Raw genomic sequence first — 16,916 nt, 5'->3', positions numbered from 1 at the left:
TCTTAAAGACCGAGGTTGTAGTTGTTTAAAACCAGCACGAACGATTCATTCGCTCTCACCTCCATACAGGAATCAGTGTTAATGTCTGATTCTGAGTATACTGTATACTTTTGGTTAGTAAACTGAAGTTTCCTCTGGTTTCCATTTTTTCCTCCTTGTAATTCCTATTTCTTTGGCTCCCCAGTCCACTTCATGGTCAGTGTAGATTGTGCTCTGAAAATTATTTCATGTCGTTGGAACCAGGAAGGGACTACAGAACTCAAAGACACTGTGTAGAACCCCCCCTCCCCCAAGGTCAGTTTGGCTCAGTGCAAGTGATTTAAATTCTGAACTCTGAGAGTCTTGGGCGCTAACTGCTGCTGTATCAAGCCTCTTGTGTCAGAGTGGGTTGGTAAGCGATGGGGAAAACCAGGAAACCAGGGCTATGGCACAGTCCTTAACTTTGGGATGTGAGGGAAAGACCTGGAGCGTGCTGTCAGCCTGGGCTAGGGTGCAGGGAGGAGCCGGGGAGGGAGGGAAGGAAAGAGGGAGGACGCAGCAGGAGAGGGGAGAGGGGCTGGTGGAGCGCAGAGGGCGCCTCGTAGGGCGCCTGGCGGGCGCACCGGGTCCCGGGTGGCCGAGAATGGTGTGAGTGGCGGCGGCCAGGCTGCCCTGTGCTATGAGGACTCTTCTGAGATGAGCAGCCCACGCAGAGCGCTGTATGCGCCTCTCCGGAGATCACTGAGCGAGCAGCTGCGGGACTCCAGCGCCAGAGCCTGGGATCTGCTGTGGAGGAACGTCCGTGAGAGGCGGCTGGCAGGTCGGTGTCCCGGGCCCCGGGTGCGGGTTCAGACCAGTCAGATCGGCACAGTGCCTGACAGCTAGACTGTGCGCAGACCACAGAGTCCTCCTCCATTCGGGCGTGCACAAAGGTAGCTGATGGCTGCGTCCCACTTTGGCATTTCCACGTGGCTCATTCCCCCGAGTGCTGGCTAATAAGGCTCACGGTAGCGGTAGAGACCAGAAGTTTGGAGGGAGACAGGTGAACGAACAGTGGCAGAATGCAAACAACCGCCCCCCACCCCACGCCTTCGGGATCTGAAGTGTCTATATGGGAACTGCCAGAGAAGTTACAACTTAGGAATCATTGCCTCAGGGTCGAGGGACGGGAGGCTGAGTGATTATTCCCAGTGGTTCTTAAGAACGCTTGCTTCTTTAACCCACACCCAGCCTCTGTACTGTGGCCTCAGGTGTGTGTCAGCTCTGCAGGGACCACCCTCTATCTCCTGATGGGGCCACAAGCGCAGTGAGGGGTCTGGGCTTCCCACCCCCGAAGTCACTGCATTACACCTGTCTGGGGGTAAGGTCTGTGTCGCCACTGGCAGGCTCCGGGGCAGAGGCGTCCTTTGCCTGGTGGGAGCTGCCAGATGCTTCAGGAATTATTTCAGGAAAGGTGTGACCGGAAGGGTCTCTGAGATGCTCTTGTCTTGTCTTCTGATCTTGTCTTCTCCGGTTATAGGCATCTGTTGGAGTGGAAAAGAATTCTAGAAGGGAGGGTATAAAACCTGGCAGAAGGGAAGGATGCCATAAGCGGAAGAGACTTGACCTTTGAGCTCCTCCTCTCCCCCATTTAACCTGCAGAACAAGTCACACACACACACACACACACACACACACACACACACACACACACACACACACACACACACCAGGTGGTGTTCCTCTCTCAGAGCCAGGCCACCACGTCCCCCTTGTGGCTTAAAGCATTCTGGGTGAGATGGCACAGCCCAGGTCCCTTTAAACAGAACACCCTTATCGAACTAACTCAGAAGAAGGCATCCTGAATGATTCTGACATTGAGGGTAATAAGCATTAAATGTTTATCCATACTTTCTCTCCAGCACAGTAAACATTTAGTAAACACCCATGGAGGGGGGAAAACAGACTTTTTACTCAGGACCCAGAAATAAATTGTGGTCACCCAGTCATTTTGACTGTTGATCTTTAAAGACCTGTATGCAGGCACATGGTAGACCCCAGGGGGTATTAGTTAAGAACACAACACAACCCATCCCATCCCGCCCTTCGAGCATGCATCTTGTTTTCGGATTACGTTACATTGTATAATCTGCAGGATGGCAGGAAACTTCTGTAGACAAGCGAGTTTAACTTCTTAATTTAAGAATTCTTACTGCAAAGGACTCTTTGATAGTGTCTGTCGTTAAATCCTGGGAGTTTGTTAAGTCAGTAGTTCCTCAGAAACAAGAAGGCTCTCCAGGAGGGATTCCAAGACTACTAGGTCTTCATAGCTGAGACCAAAGATGACTACAACTCCTCCAAAAGGAGAACTTGGACGTAAAAGAGTTTTGTCAATACTTCGAAGAGTACGTTGACATGCATCTTAGACACTGGTGAAAACAGTGGACGCAGGTATCGGAGAGATTTTTAAGACCTAGCATATGAAGTTAGATTAAGGCTAAACGTAGCTTCGGAATGTTAAGTGTAAGAGTTCACTCAGAGCGGCACGATTATATTTTTTAAATGGTGGTATGAGGTTTTAAGATCTCTAATCAGAATATTAATATCTGCTTACCCATAATCTTCTTACTGTTCTGCTAACAGCAAATGCCAGAAGGTTATTCAACTAGGACCAAACAATTCTCTGTACAGTGGACTCCTGCTTCTCTAGGCTGCCGGGCTGCTTGCCACAAAACCAAGCCAACCTCATGGAGGAGCTTTTTAGATGCAAATTGATTTTCTTGGATTTTCTTGCTCAAGTAGCTGAAATATGGAACTTTGGCCACGAGACACTGAAATACTTAAGTTATTAATGTTGGCATCAATTCGGGGAAGGAAAGTGCTCTCCGTTGGTGAAAGTCATGTTTGTAAGACTCAGTTCGCAGTATGAGAGAGAATAGCTATCCAGAGGGCTGTGTCCCCAAGAGCATGCGCACTGGGAGGGACTCTGTGGGAGCATGCGCTGGGGGGCTGGGGGCTGGGGGCTGGGGGACACTGGGACTTCCGTCTTGTTTTCTATCAAATAAAAGTGCTGGCTTCCCTTCGCCTGCTAGACTTTTCTCCCTGAACCTAGCGGACCAGTGCTGAAAGCAGACTTGGGTCGCTTAGCCAAAGTGCTCTGAAGGTATTGGGATCTAAGGAAGCCCATGTTCTAACACCGCATTCACCATGGAATGTTGTCCAGTCAATTCGACAGAAAGGCAAAAAAAGAAATAGAGCTGAATGAGAACGGGAAATTAAAGGAGGACATGATTGCTTCTACGAGGTTGCGGATTTTATTACACAGGCAGAGGTGTCTGGAAGAGTCCAGAGTGAACATGACCTGCCAACTGAACAGGGCCATGTGGGAAGAGGGGGGAGGGACCAAGGAAGGGGAGAGAGAGGAGAGGGGGAACAGGGGAGGGAGGAGGGGGAGGGGAGAGCCAAAATTCAACAGAACAAGAGAAGAAAGCCCACATACCCCAAAACGTTTGAGTTTTATAGGAATGGGGTAGGGAGTGAAGGATGCTGGGAGAAGCTGCTGGCTAGCATCAGCTTGGATATGTTAATAGACACCTCCGCCGTTTGTGCTGAGTTTGAGACCTAACACAAATGTAACTGCACGATCCTACCTAATGAGAAAGACACATTCCTTTACATAGGTCGCAGGGACATAAAAGAAGCCAAGTAAAGAAAGGCCCAGAGTAGTACCAGCGAGTTCCTGTCAAAAAAGAGGCAGTACTGTGGGCTGTAACTGCTGAATGAACTCCCAGTAGACAAGACTTTTTACCAATGCATGCTTCCTCTCCACCGGGATTCTAATCCCCACGGGGCCAGCAAGAGTCTTTCTCGTCTGTCACCTCCATAATCATTATAAGGGCAGTAATAATCCTTTAATTTCCCCCAAAGACGAAGCTGGTCTATTCAAAGCAGGATTCAAATTCAGGTCATTAAATGTTAGCAGAAACCTATGCCCATACCTTAGGCTTTGAGGAAACATGGGGACTGGCTGCGACATTCTATTGCTGCAGCTGGACCGGAAACCTTAACAAAAAGAACCCGATTATCTGCTATTTCTCTGTCGGACAAGCAAGGGTAACCCTCTGCACCTAATGGAGCCTGTCCTCAAACCACTCCACTGTAACAGTTAGTGTAACGAGCTTATAGAGATTTGAAGCAAATCAGTAGTCACACAGCTTGCTTGTCGGGGCCCGTAGGTGTTCACCCCACCCAGCACTAGAGCAAGGGCAGTCATAAACTCTAAATGAACTACCATTTTTTTCCAGGAAGGTGAATGACAGGTCTTTGGTGCCCCCCCAGTTCTCCAATCAGCCACCCTGAATTCTCTGTGCCTAAGTCAGTAAGTTCTTTAGGCCAAAGCACACCCATTCCCCTCTGGCATTCCTTAGCACTTTGAGCTTCTTTTCAAATGCTAATGATTGAGGAAAATCCCAAAGACTTGTCTAAAGCTTCCTTCCAGTTGGGACTGGAAGTCCATCCCAGTGCTTGACTCCCTTATAGTCACATAACAACGTTTAGGTACCTTCTATGTTAATTGATACCAAGTCTTTGATCTCTTTAAAAATAGTCTCATGTTCAATCATTTCTCTGAACCACAGGAAGTTAAACTGCTGCTAAAATTATACTAAGTTAAAACACTGAAAAGTTTCAGCCACGTTGGAAACTTAAGTCCCCCAAGTTTCAGTGGGTTCTTGTTAAGACAGGTTCCTCAATTCTCAAAGTCAAGAGCAGCGGTCTGTCCTGCGATGGAAACAGAGATTGGGGCTTCCGTGCAAAGCAGGGGGGAAAATCAAGAGGGGTCCGTTAAAAGTCCCTTATTAAAGTCTGCGTGTGGTGATGTCACAAGGACCGGATGGCCCTTCATGTTCTGCTATCTTTTCGTTCTATCGCTTCCGCCTGCTGCTCTCACAGGGTGCTGCTTTTTTTTTTTTGTCTTTTTTGGTCACTGCCAGGTCAGCACTGATAAGTGCTTAACACGTAACAGCCACAATCCACGTCAAATCACAAAATGTAAACAAGGCTTATGACCTAGATTGACGTTCTTAACCTCCTGCCCTCAGGGTACCTCAGCCTTCCAGAGCCTCAGTACCAGGCCCCTCCTCCACCCTCTACCTCAGGTGCTGGACGGTGTACAGTTGAAGAACCACTGATCTGTTTTGTTCCCCATAATAACTCGTGAAATGTGGAGCTCGACATAGTGCTATTCAAAACAAGCAGACCTAGCCCAAAAACTCAAAATCTCAAACGCGCCAAACTCTGAATTTAAAGCAAGTGAACAAATGAAAAATATTGACAGGAGGCCACAGGTAGAACAAGGCACCCTATCCTCAGGGGATGCAGTGCAATCCAATGTGTAAACCTGACAGCTTCCTCAGCATCCCATGGGATGGAAGATTCTAGAGCCCTTTTGGCTGTGATATACAGACTTTTACGTGAAATTATTAAACAGACTGAACAGAAATTTATTTAGATGACATGTATAACACATATAAGAATTTTATGTTAAGATTGGATTTTCATGTATATATGTAAACATATTTCAAAATCTGAAGGGGGGGGGGAACCCTGACCAAAATTGCCTTGTAGCTAAGAGACAGCCAAACTCTGTGGTAAGCACAGAAGCAAAGTTTCTGTGAGGTGACTTTATCCTATTCCAGAGCCAGCATGAGCAAACGATGAAGTCAGCAGGCTAACGACAGGAAGTGATATCAGACACATGGCCGGGATCAAGTTATAGGCTTAGGGTGGGCTTGCAGCCAGGAAAAGTCTGGATTTACATCGAAAGTGAACTTTGCAAAGAGAAAGGGGGTAAGACCAGATAAGTTGCCACCAAGGACGGTGAAGTTACAGCACACACTAGGCATGAATGAGGGTGAGGATGGTGGAGAAGGATGGTGGACAGAAAGACGTGCTAGAAAGCGAGGGACATGTGTGAATGGCCTCAGAGGTGGCCACACCACCGCTGACCTACAGCTGTCAGAGACAAGGAATGGTAGGGTTGTTTCAGAACAGCTAATAGAGGGCGACAGATGCTGTTGCCTGGGTGGAACTCCGGGTGGGATGGCGTGGGGGGGAGGGGCGGGGGATGAAGAGTTCTCTCTCTGTCACGTGTCAGCAGCATGAACTCTGAAAAGCCTGTTAGACATGCAAAAACGGAAGAGTTGGGGTCCAACACAGCTCTGAGGTGAAAATCAGAGCTAAAGAAATGGGGTGTAGAGTTATCAACATCTAACTCTTCCATGAACTGTAGAACTGGGAGGGGCTGCCTAAGAAGAGAATATAAATTAGGGAAGGGGCCATTCCAGGACTTTCCTTATAGAGAACAGAACAGTTAGAAATGAGTATATGTGAGCATTATATTCTTAGGTGCACTGGAACATTAGCAATATTGTCCCAAATTCTTCTTCCTTCAGCAAGATATTATGGTGAATACTCTTATGAAAGCTATAATCTTTGACACTAGAATTGTGCATAAGTTTAATAAGAATATATTCCTCAATAATAAAATGTGTTTTTTAATTTAAATTTTATATAACATAATAAAAAATATAACATTTTAAGCAATATTTTTAAAAATATCCAGGAGGAGCCAGGCATGTATGGTGCACATCTTTAATTTGAGTACTTGAGAGGCAGAGGCAGGTGGATATCTGAGTTTGAAGCCAGCCTGATCTACAAAGCAAGTTCCAGGATATCTGGGCTACGCAGAGAAACCCTGTCTTGACCAGAGCCTTCTCTGGTTACTGTAATTTATAGGGTCCATATATAAAACAGGGTAAGAGTTTTATGCTGGATAGGAATAGTTCAAATAGTTCAAATAGTTGAAAAGCTTCTGTATATTGACTTTTCCAATATTGCATCCAATAACTGACATTATCACGTATATTTTACGCACAGACATGTTGGTTGAGATGAAATTTCACAAAGGAAATTAGGTAGCCAAGAGCCTAAAGTTTTGTGTTTGCAAGGAGATTAGCTTAAACTTGGCCTTGCTTGGCTGCAATCCTCAGGCTAGACCTTGGCGTAAACAGTGCACTACTACAAGCAGAGCAGAGAGAGACCTGCTGATTGCTGGTCATTTCTCCAAAGAGAAACAGCAGGCTGTCTGGAACTCCTCCGGAACACCATCCAACATGCACTGTGTCGCCTCAGAACTCAGGCTTTCTCCTTTGTGCTTTTAAAACTTTTTCGACCAACACGATGCTCATTGAGACAAATCTGCCTGGTGACCTTGTGGTTTTCCTCAGGGTTCACCTACTAGGACATTTCTATTCTGTCCTTGTGCACATGCGTACCATAACAAAATGAATAGAAGTCACTTGGAAAGTATCACGACATTCTTGAGGTTTATTCAGCCAGTGAAAGTGAGGGACAGACTCGTGTGTCACATTGGCAGTTGACCAATAAGTATTGGGCTATGAAGTAATATCTTCATCAAAGCATGCTGGGGGGACAGACTTGCAGGGTATGAGCCTCATTCTATAGCTGTTTCCTTGCATAGCACATGCATTCTACTCTGCTGTTTGAGTCACTTACCTTACATTTGTGGCCCTGAGTGGAGTGAGCTTCCACAGGCTGCAGAGGACAGTGTGGACAGCGGCTGCTCAGCACTGCATCTGCGAACACACTGTTCTGCACCGGCTCGCACTCTCAGGCTAGATCTTCTCTTAGTCATGTTTTTTAGCCATGATAAATCTTCAGGGCAGCATGCTTCCGCGCTGCGATTGTATCTCGCAATAGGACGCGTTATCTAATTATATCGTGGCATATGGGGTGGTTTCAAACGTTTCTTTCTCTTTCTGCATGGAATGGGATGAATGAGAACCACTAGAGCACTGGCTCTCAACCTGTGCATTGTGGCTCCCTGGGAGGATCGAGTGGCCCAAGACCATCAGAAAACACAGATATTTGCATTATGATCCGATAGCAAAATTAGTTACAATGCAGCAGCAACAAAATCAGTTTCAGGGCTGGGGTTCACCACCTGAGGAGTGGAAGGATCACAGTATCAGGAAGGTTGAGAACCACTGATAAAGAGGAACCCATCAGGAACCAGCACATCCACTAACAACGGTGCTAACCTGGAGAGTCTTGGTAGGTCCTGGCACTGCACCAGTTTCTTCTTGCAACTGGAGGCACTGGGATGACTGAGCTTGAACCTTCTTTAAAAAGTTTTTATTGATTCTTTGTGAGTTTTAATCACACACCCCAACCCCACTCATATCTCCCTGTCCCCTCATGTCTGCCCTTAGCCTTGCAATCTCCGCCTTGGCAACCTTTCCCCACAAACGCAAACAAAATAAGCAAAGCCACTGGTCCTTCAGTTCTGAGCTGATCTGCTTGTTCCTGTATGTGTGGGTCTCATTAGGAGCTTCTGAGTGTTGGGACCCTTAACTTTCCTTATTCTGACAGAGCTTCAGTCAAATGCTGAATGCGGTGTTAGTGTGGATGGCAGCATATGTGTCGGATCCAATGGCATTTTAACATGACTATTGATTATGCAAAGATTTTGTCTCTTCGAGACACGATCAATTTTTGATTTGTTTGTAAAACTTGCCATCGGCTTTGGGATGATATAGCCAAGAGTCATTCACATGCCGTCAGCTCACCTAGAATTGGATAAAAATGAGGTTAAAGCGAGAGATGTTGAACTAGACAATCTCTGAGGTCCCATTTAGCTTGTCGGTGAAGCTGTGTAACTGGGCTGAGGGGCTCATTACACATCATCTATTCTTTTAGTCCCTCTGTGGGGTCTGACGGATGGGAGAGGGAAAAGGCCCAGAGGACAATTCGGGCGGTCCATGAAATGTCACCCGGGCAGTTTGAGACTCTTCTTAGCACACAGCAGCAGACTCTCACAACAGGTACCTCTTAGAACAGGAACTACATCTGCCAGAATCAGAGAAGAGATGTGGAGAGAATACGCCAGAGTCCAGGGCCTGAAAGCACGTCTAAAATCTGTACAACAGGAGGGCGGCAGGGCTCACAGACCAAGGCACCTGCTGCCAAGTCTGAGGACCTGCGTTCAATCTCCAGAAGCCGCGGGGTAGGAGGAGAGAACCCACTCCTGAAAGTTATCCCCTGTTCCCCACACGCTTGTACCCACCGGCCCCGCACCGCGGTTATACAGGGCGGCTCAGCCTCAGGGGCGAGCTTCCGGCAACGCAGAAATCAGTAATCCCACCCTCCTTTCTCCAACACTCGCATAGTCCCCACCACGGAGTTCAGTGATCCGGCATTAGCATCTTGAAACTCATAAAAATAACTCAACTCCCATTTTAATTTTGCACCAAGGTCATACGTGATAAATAGTTGCGCACTCAGCGGAAGCCAGGCTCTTACAGAATCGGGCTTTGCTCTGTACAGTCACCTTCAGAGGGCTGTTGGTTCCATTTTAGTGTCTGCCGAGTACAACATTGTCACAGTGAAATGAGACGCTAACATTGTCCTGATTGTCACGGAGCTATAATGACTATAGTACTATAGTTCATTGATTACATACGTGGAAGCAAATATTTTAATTTCTGTTTTTAAAGTGCTTCAGTCAATTGGGACAAAACACAACCCTTGGGACGCTAGACTCTCAGATACATGCTTTGAAACTTCTTAACTAAGCTGGTCCTTGATTAACTATTATTACTTGTTTTTGCAATGCCCGTAACATTCATTCATTAAATCGCTCCTATGTAAGCCCTTGGAGCTATTTCCTGTGTAGCGTCCATCTGTGGTTCTCACCAAGCGAAGGAAATGAGCAGCGGCGATAAAGCCTCTCTGTTATCACCGGAGACCTTCCGGGTCTCTTTGCCAACATTTGATTTTTTTCATAGTGCCCATCTGCCCATGGAAAGGATATTGATGGAGTCGGATCTCACATGTCGCATGGGTAAAAACCTTCCTTTACCAAGAGCAGCTATGCCTAGAACTACTTGTTTGCATATATATATATATATATTAATATATATACACACACACACATACATACATATATATGATAAAAGATGAGATGTCTGGCCAATTAAGAGAGTAAGAGTGTGGGCTGGAGAGACAGCTCAGTGGTTAGAGCACTGGCCACTCTTGCAGGGGGAAGGCTCACAGCTGACTCTAACCCCAGTCCCAGGGGATCTGATGCCCTCCTCTGGCATGCTCTCACATCTGTCTGTTGGCACACGTGTACATACAAGAGGGCAAAACACTCACGCACACATAAGATAAAAACAAACACATCTTCAAAACTAAGAGTGTCATGTCTGTTCTTGGCCAATATCCTCTAAGAACAGATTTAAATGCCCCCGAAAAGTCACAGACGTAAGCAGGCGGTTCTAACCAGCTCACTGTAGACATTACCAGAAAGCTGACCTTCTTGACAGTGGGATCCTGGCCCTCAGGTGGGCACGTCTCATGAAGAGACGCTAGTGCCAGTGGCTTTTGTACGAGATGGCTGCTTCCTAGAACGTCTCTAACAGGTCTGGCATTCCAGATGAGGTGGGATAAGTCTGTGATAAATTAGATGGTCTCACTATTTACAATGAGGTCTCCTGGATTCATGCGTGCCTCTAATGACTTACTTTCCTGGCTCCGTCAGTCTGCCTCTGGGCCTCAGAGGCCTGCCAGCTGCCCCAGCTTAGTACCGGGATATAGATGATCATTGTGTCCTCATCCCGTGAATGCACTAGTGATATCTATTGTAAATATTAATCAGTGGATCCTACTCCACCTTTCATATTCAGTTCCCAAACAAAGACACACAATTTTATATTTATAATAAGCCTTAGACAGCGCTGGAGCTGGGCAGATATCAACCTTCTATGCTATTATGTCGACTTCCCTGTCAGTAACCTGGAGATAACTGCCATGTTTCTCCTAGGCTGTTTCCATTCCAATTAGCTGGCCCTCGTGGCCATGCTCTCTTTATCTACCTACCCCTTGGCGTCTTCTTCTCCCTTCTCCTCATGGTCTCTGCTTCAGACCCCAAGCCCAGCAACTGAAACTCTGCCTACCTCTCTTCTGCCCAGCTATAGGCTGTAGGCACCTTTATTTGACCAATAGTTATAAATTAAGGAGCAAAGTTATATAGCACCTCTAGGTGTACTTAATGAGGAGATCCTGCTCCCTGAGGATCTCCTCATCAGGGGGCAACCAGATCTTGGGGGCCAGTATTTAGCATTACAATATATAGCAAGGGGTGACAGATGTCATTCTGTTAGCAGTCTATTAGCAGCTACCTTGTAATGTGTCCTACTGAGTGTCCAACACCAGACTAAGCCTTTCCCTTCTTTTCTTACTTTGAGCATCCAGACATCCTGGTAGGAATCACCAGGACAACGGTTAGCACACACATAATTTTACTGCCTTTTGGAAAAAGGCTTCTTCACAGGCTGATGGTGCAGACAGAGGTACACTTCCTCTGAGAAAATGCCCCCTCTAGGCATAGTGAGAGCTCAGTGAATACAACCAGACCATGGGCAGTTTCTGTTGGGGTTTAAATCTCGGCCTGTGCCGGGACAAAGCACACCAAGCCAACATGGTTCCACGTGGAGAGGCTGCACGAGAAAAGGAAGAGCAAGAGAGAGCAAGAGAGGAGTAAGAGGGAGAGGAAGGGCCAAGCAGCCCCCTTTATTGTCAGGCACAGCTGGCTGTTGCCAGGCAACGGTGGGGCGGAGCATACCTGGCTGTTGCCAGGTAGCTGTGGGGGTGGAGCTTAGACCGAATACCAACAGTTTCGACCTCCGGACACCCATAAATACTTTGCTTGGGATGCAACCCAATAGTTGCACATTCTGTTACCTTTCTCATTTCATAGTGGAGAAGCCAAGGCCTGGAGAAGTCAGGTGACTCTACGCATTCGTGAGGCGCGGAGGGTACAAAGACCCCGATCCTATTCCTAGTCTTTAGCACTGAAGAAGTGCTACTCCTGGAGTCCTGGACCACAGCCGCTCCTGGAGACCCCGGGGTGTAATTGAGAGAGATACCCATGGCACTTCAGCATCTTTGGGTTCCTACAGTGAAAATGGTGATGATTCATGAGGACCCTGAACATTTGTACAGTGCTTCGCAGCTCTGTTTGTCTATTACTAGAAAAGTAGCTTAGAAATCAACAGGTTCTCACAAAGATCCTCAAATGGGGAGCCACGCGGGCACAGTGGCCTCCATTACATTAATTGTACCGTGGAAGAAAAGAAAACTCACAGGAACCCCCCAAAGGTCCCATGGCCAGAGAATGGCAGAGGGAATTTGAATTCAAGCTTCTACCTCAGACTCACTCTTCTGGTCACCATTGCCCATGCGAGCTCAGCTCTTTCCATGTCAGTCGGTTGCTGTTTATTGAACCCACAGCTCCCAAATCCAACAGCGCACCAGACCTGTTGGTAAAGTTTCCTGAAATCCAGGCCATGTCCATCACCAGATTGGGAAGAAAGAGGTTGTATGTGTTTTTTAAAACTTTTCCAGGTGGTTTGACTGTCTCTTAGTTTATAGACTGCTTGGTACTCTTCACTCGGGGGGGGGGGGTGGCTGAAATGGATCTACATGGTAATGGCTACATCAGGTCCTCCCTGTGTTATCGTCAAGATCTAATGATTGCCATGCCCTGTGCTATCCAGTCTCTGACGGATTCGCTGGTGTCAGTATGCCAATGTGTTCACTTTATCTTCTAGCCTCCTCCTCATCTCATAACTATAGGAAATGAACTACTGTTGTGTACGTGTTGCATGACACTATTCCTGGGGAGACACAAACAAACATCTACTAGCCCCATAAGGAACCAATGGTAGACCAAAGTACTGACAGCATAAAGTCGAACTAGAAGGGGTGAATTTTATTGAGGTTACTTATAGGAGTATGAGCGAGAGGTTGCTCATAAGAACATGCCTGACTCAAAGGTAGCATCACCAAAGCCCACCTTAGCATGAATGACGGCTCATAAAACCCAGAAATGGTTCAGCAGGTTGGAGAATGTATTTTCCAGAAATCTAGGAGAACCTGAGCTGCTTACAAGCAACTGATCTGATCTCTGGCTTCTGGGTAGCTTGGCTCCCCTGAGAATGTTTCTCTAGAGCCTTTACTACTTATGTAACCTTGTGTAGGGAAGACCCTAGTTAATCTGGTCAGTTTCAGGGACTTCCTGAAGCTTTTGAGTTATCTACTTCTCTGGACAGATTGCTTCACCCTGCTTTAGAACATTCTGTGTCTTTATGAGCTTTCCCTTGAAGATGGAAGGTTTTATCTTTGGAGGAAATTGTTACACATCAGGCCAAGGTGAAGAAAATGGACAAGCCATAATTGGCATTTAATTAAATAAATGTCACATTTATCTTCTGTGTAAGAAATAAAAGTTCCTTGGGGCCACTTTCAGGTATAATAAAGAAACTAAAAACAACAACATACCTTTAAAATATTCCCAAACCGGGGTTGGGGATTTAGCTTAGTGGTAAAGTGCTTGCCTAGCAAGCACAAGGCCCTGGGTTCGGTCCCCAGCTAAAAAAAAAAAAAAAAGAAAAAGAAAAAAAAGGAAAGAAAAGAAAAAAATATTTCCAAATCATAACTTTATTTTCAGGATATACCAAGATTCTCATTCTCTTGATTTACTCAGCAAATGTTTATTAGCACCTAGTAGGAAACATTGCCCCAGCTTCTGCTGACTTGGGGTTGAACAAAACAGATAAAAATCCATGCTTCTACATGGCTTCCATTTGATTGGTAGAGAAGGACAATAATAAAGATGTAATTTAATAAATAATAATAATAGCAATAATAATAATAAAATTATCGCGAGTGTTGTAAATCGTGAAGAAAAGAGTGTCAAGAAACTGGAGACTAGAAGGGGTGCTGATTTGGATTGGAGGGCTGGGATCCCCAGTTCTGATAGTTGAATTCCTGGTATCTTAGGCAGTTTGGGTGGATAAACAGAATCGTAGACCAAGTTATAAAGACAGGAAGCAAGAATTGATAGAGGTCGATGGCATAACCAAGGAACTTTAAAGGCTTCCCAGAAACGCCCACTTTATTTCCTATCTCCGTTTCACATAAACTGTTTAGTTGCTAGGACTTGATGAAGGATGTCGAAGACGGTGTTGTGATCCCTTCTTACTCAAGCGGGAGAAATTATTTTAGCTCGTTCACTTAGAAACATCTTACGTGGAATTAACCAAACAAGTTGTCTCTCAGACGTCCGATTGAAAAAAACAATTACCCCCGAGAGTTGTGCTTTGACCTAACTGAAATACTGAATGAGCAGTCCGTGTCGAATTACCAGTCTCATGGTGCTTGAGACTAAAACTATGAAAAAGACACAAAGGCTAACCCTCGGTGATGAGTATCGTGGTCATGGATTGAGAAAGCCATTGAAGATGAAGTGGATTTGGTGGAGGAGGAGCCTTAAAGTCATAGTCTGTGAAGGAAGGACAGTGTACATGTAAAGTAGGACAAAGAGTGACCATAGCAATCCCCTCCACACTCCCAATACTCAGGTAGAAGCAGGTGGGTAAACTGAGACAGGGGAGGCCTGGCCCTCACACTTTGTCTTCTGCCCATAGCAGATCCTTGCAGTTTTTAAATAAGTTTGGATCATGGGTGACTTTCTACTGATGCAAAGATGGCAAGCCTTTATTAGAAATCACTCTCCAAGTTGTGAAGGTGGCTCTTTCCCTGAGATAGCGACATGCAGTCTGATTCTCCCTTGAGATCTCTGGATCTCTCTTGAGCAGCAGGCACGAATGAGCCAGAGCTCCCAGGCACAACCATGATGGGTGTGGAGTCAACCCGTCCTTGACAACAGGCCTTTGCCAATGTTGTTGGCTTTTGTTTGTTTGTTTTGCATATTGGTACTTGGAGTCTTCCCATCGACCATTTCTTTGAAACCTCTGTGTACGAATGAAGTAGCTTTCACCTTGTTATAAAACAGACTTGGTGTTAGATGATCGAGCCCAAACATAGACTAATGTAACCGAGCACATTTAAGGTATCCTTGATACGAGCATGTTTGGCAAGATACATACATTACATGCATTTTTAACTCATGATGTTTTAAAATCCTGATAGGTCCTTTGGACAGAGCCCTGTGATCTCATCTTAAGTCAATGTTTATCTACACATAAATATGTAAATTTTTTTCTTCTTCTGTCATAAGCCTCACAAGTCCCTGCTAATTTTTATTATCAATGCTTTTAGAAAAATGTGTATGGGCGTTTTGCCTAAACGTATGTTTATGTATCAAGTGCACACCTAGTGCCTGAGGAGGCCGGAAGAGGGCATCAGTTCCCCTAAAGCTGATGTTTCACATGGTTGTAAGCCATTGTGCAGATGGTGGGAACTGAACCTGGTTGCTTTGTAAGAACAGACAGTGCTCAGAACCATTGGGCAGTCCCTCCAGACTCATCTACACTTTAAAAATGACTTTGTTCAGTACCTCTGTTCAAGAGTGGTCCTTACATGGACAGTCACAAAGACTGTGCGCACCCATGGCTTGTAGAAATGGCTCTTGCTGAGTCAGCGTCTGTGCAGGAGCTCCCAGGGATTCCCCTCTCCCTGTGCCCGAGGCCTCTCCGTTGCTAGTCTGGGCTCAGTTGCTAGCCTGGGATTTGCAGGTTTGAAGTTAGACTGTGGTGGACTTAATATGACCTCTTGATCTATTTCTCAGGAGGCTTTTGTCCAATAGATGTTTTTTAAAGTTCCTTTATTGAAAAAGAGAGCTAAACAATGCCTCAGCAGTTACATGTATCAACTTGAAAACATTTATTGATAACCTGTGTACCAGGTACTGGGTAAATAAAAACAATTATGCTAACATGCATTCTTTCAAGGAGTTGGGAAATGTCAATGACTTCTCAAATTTATTGTAAGAAGCTTCCCAATGCGACATTTTTACTAGATTCCCAGTGGTGGCTTAATTTTCTTTCAGTTCTTTGATTCTGCACTAGTTGGACCTCTCATAGAAAGCTGAATTAATGTTTATAACATAGTAACAAGAGTCCAGGGGAGGGGAGAGAACCCAGAAGAAAAGTCCTAATTCATGATGCACGACTCTAATTCCAGAGTCTTCCCTGAACAGCTGCATTGTAACACTTGCCCTTTGTGTCCACGTGGTTGCTCTCTGGAGTCCTGGGACATCCATGGTAGCCCGAGGGCCTCTCAAATGTCACCAGGGCAACAACAAAGTGGCACACATGAAGTAGCTGCTCTGTGGAGTTCCTGAGGAGAAGCATTGAACTGGATGATTGCATCACAAATTATCTGCATATGAAAGGCTCTAGACTGTTAGTGGAAAACAGCAGTGTGGAGCCTGGTCCCATCCCACCAGTCACTGCTAAGTCACCACCCCCTCCCCCTAGAGATCTTGTTGTGACCTTGTCCTCAGCTGGGAATGTGGGAAACAACCCTGCTGTGTTGTACTTCTGACCCCAAGAGAGTCATGGGCTAAATTTGGGAAGCTGCTGAGATGATTCGAGACAAAGTCCTATCTATCTTACAACTCCATTCCTCTTACTCTTTCTCTCAGAAAGATTAATGAAATTTCCCCATGGCTGAAACCATTTCTTTCTCCAGTAGAGACCCTAGTAAACCCTCAAGAGTTACTGATTGGGCCCTTGCTTTGGGCACGAGGTCTACCAAGCCCTCTATCTGCATCATTTTGGTTCATCCTAAGGGCCCTTAGGGAGCAGTACCATCAACACCTTCATTGTCTACGAAACCCTTTAGACTTTACAATGTTATATGACTGCAGGCCTGGCTTCTGAAAGATTTAAGCAGCCGATCTACCCCACGGGTCCTCAGAACTCTAAGTATGGGTGTAGGGGAAACTATGCCCTAACATGTCAGATACTGTGATTATACTAGCCTCCTGGTTCATCTAAAAACCATGGAGAGGAATCCTTTGTTGGAGGAAAAGAACTTGCCCGGCATCCTGGAGAGGCAGCATGTGAAGA

General features: G+C 45.9%; 1 protein-coding gene across 2 annotated transcripts in view; it reads left to right on the top strand.

The window, feature by feature from the left end:
- The first annotated feature begins 292 nt into the window (after positions 1-292).
- The window catches only part of Stard13 (StAR related lipid transfer domain containing 13), a 210,722-nt gene continuing 194,098 nt past the window's right edge, over positions 293-16,916 (top strand). For both annotated transcript variants that reach the window (XM_032886565.1, XM_032886563.1), the window contains exon 1: positions 293-799. In XM_032886565.1, the coding sequence (XP_032742456.1) occupies positions 676-799 (124 nt within the window). In that variant the 5' untranslated portion in view covers positions 293-675. The remainder of the gene's footprint in view (positions 800-16,916) is intronic.

Source organism: Rattus rattus, chromosome 16, assembly GCF_011064425.1.
Source record: "Rattus rattus isolate New Zealand chromosome 16, Rrattus_CSIRO_v1, whole genome shotgun sequence".
NCBI classification, from domain to species: Eukaryota; Metazoa; Chordata; class Mammalia; order Rodentia; family Muridae; genus Rattus; species Rattus rattus.
The sequence above is the reverse complement of the archived record's forward strand: the minus strand, read 5'-3'. Positions and strand labels throughout refer to the sequence as shown.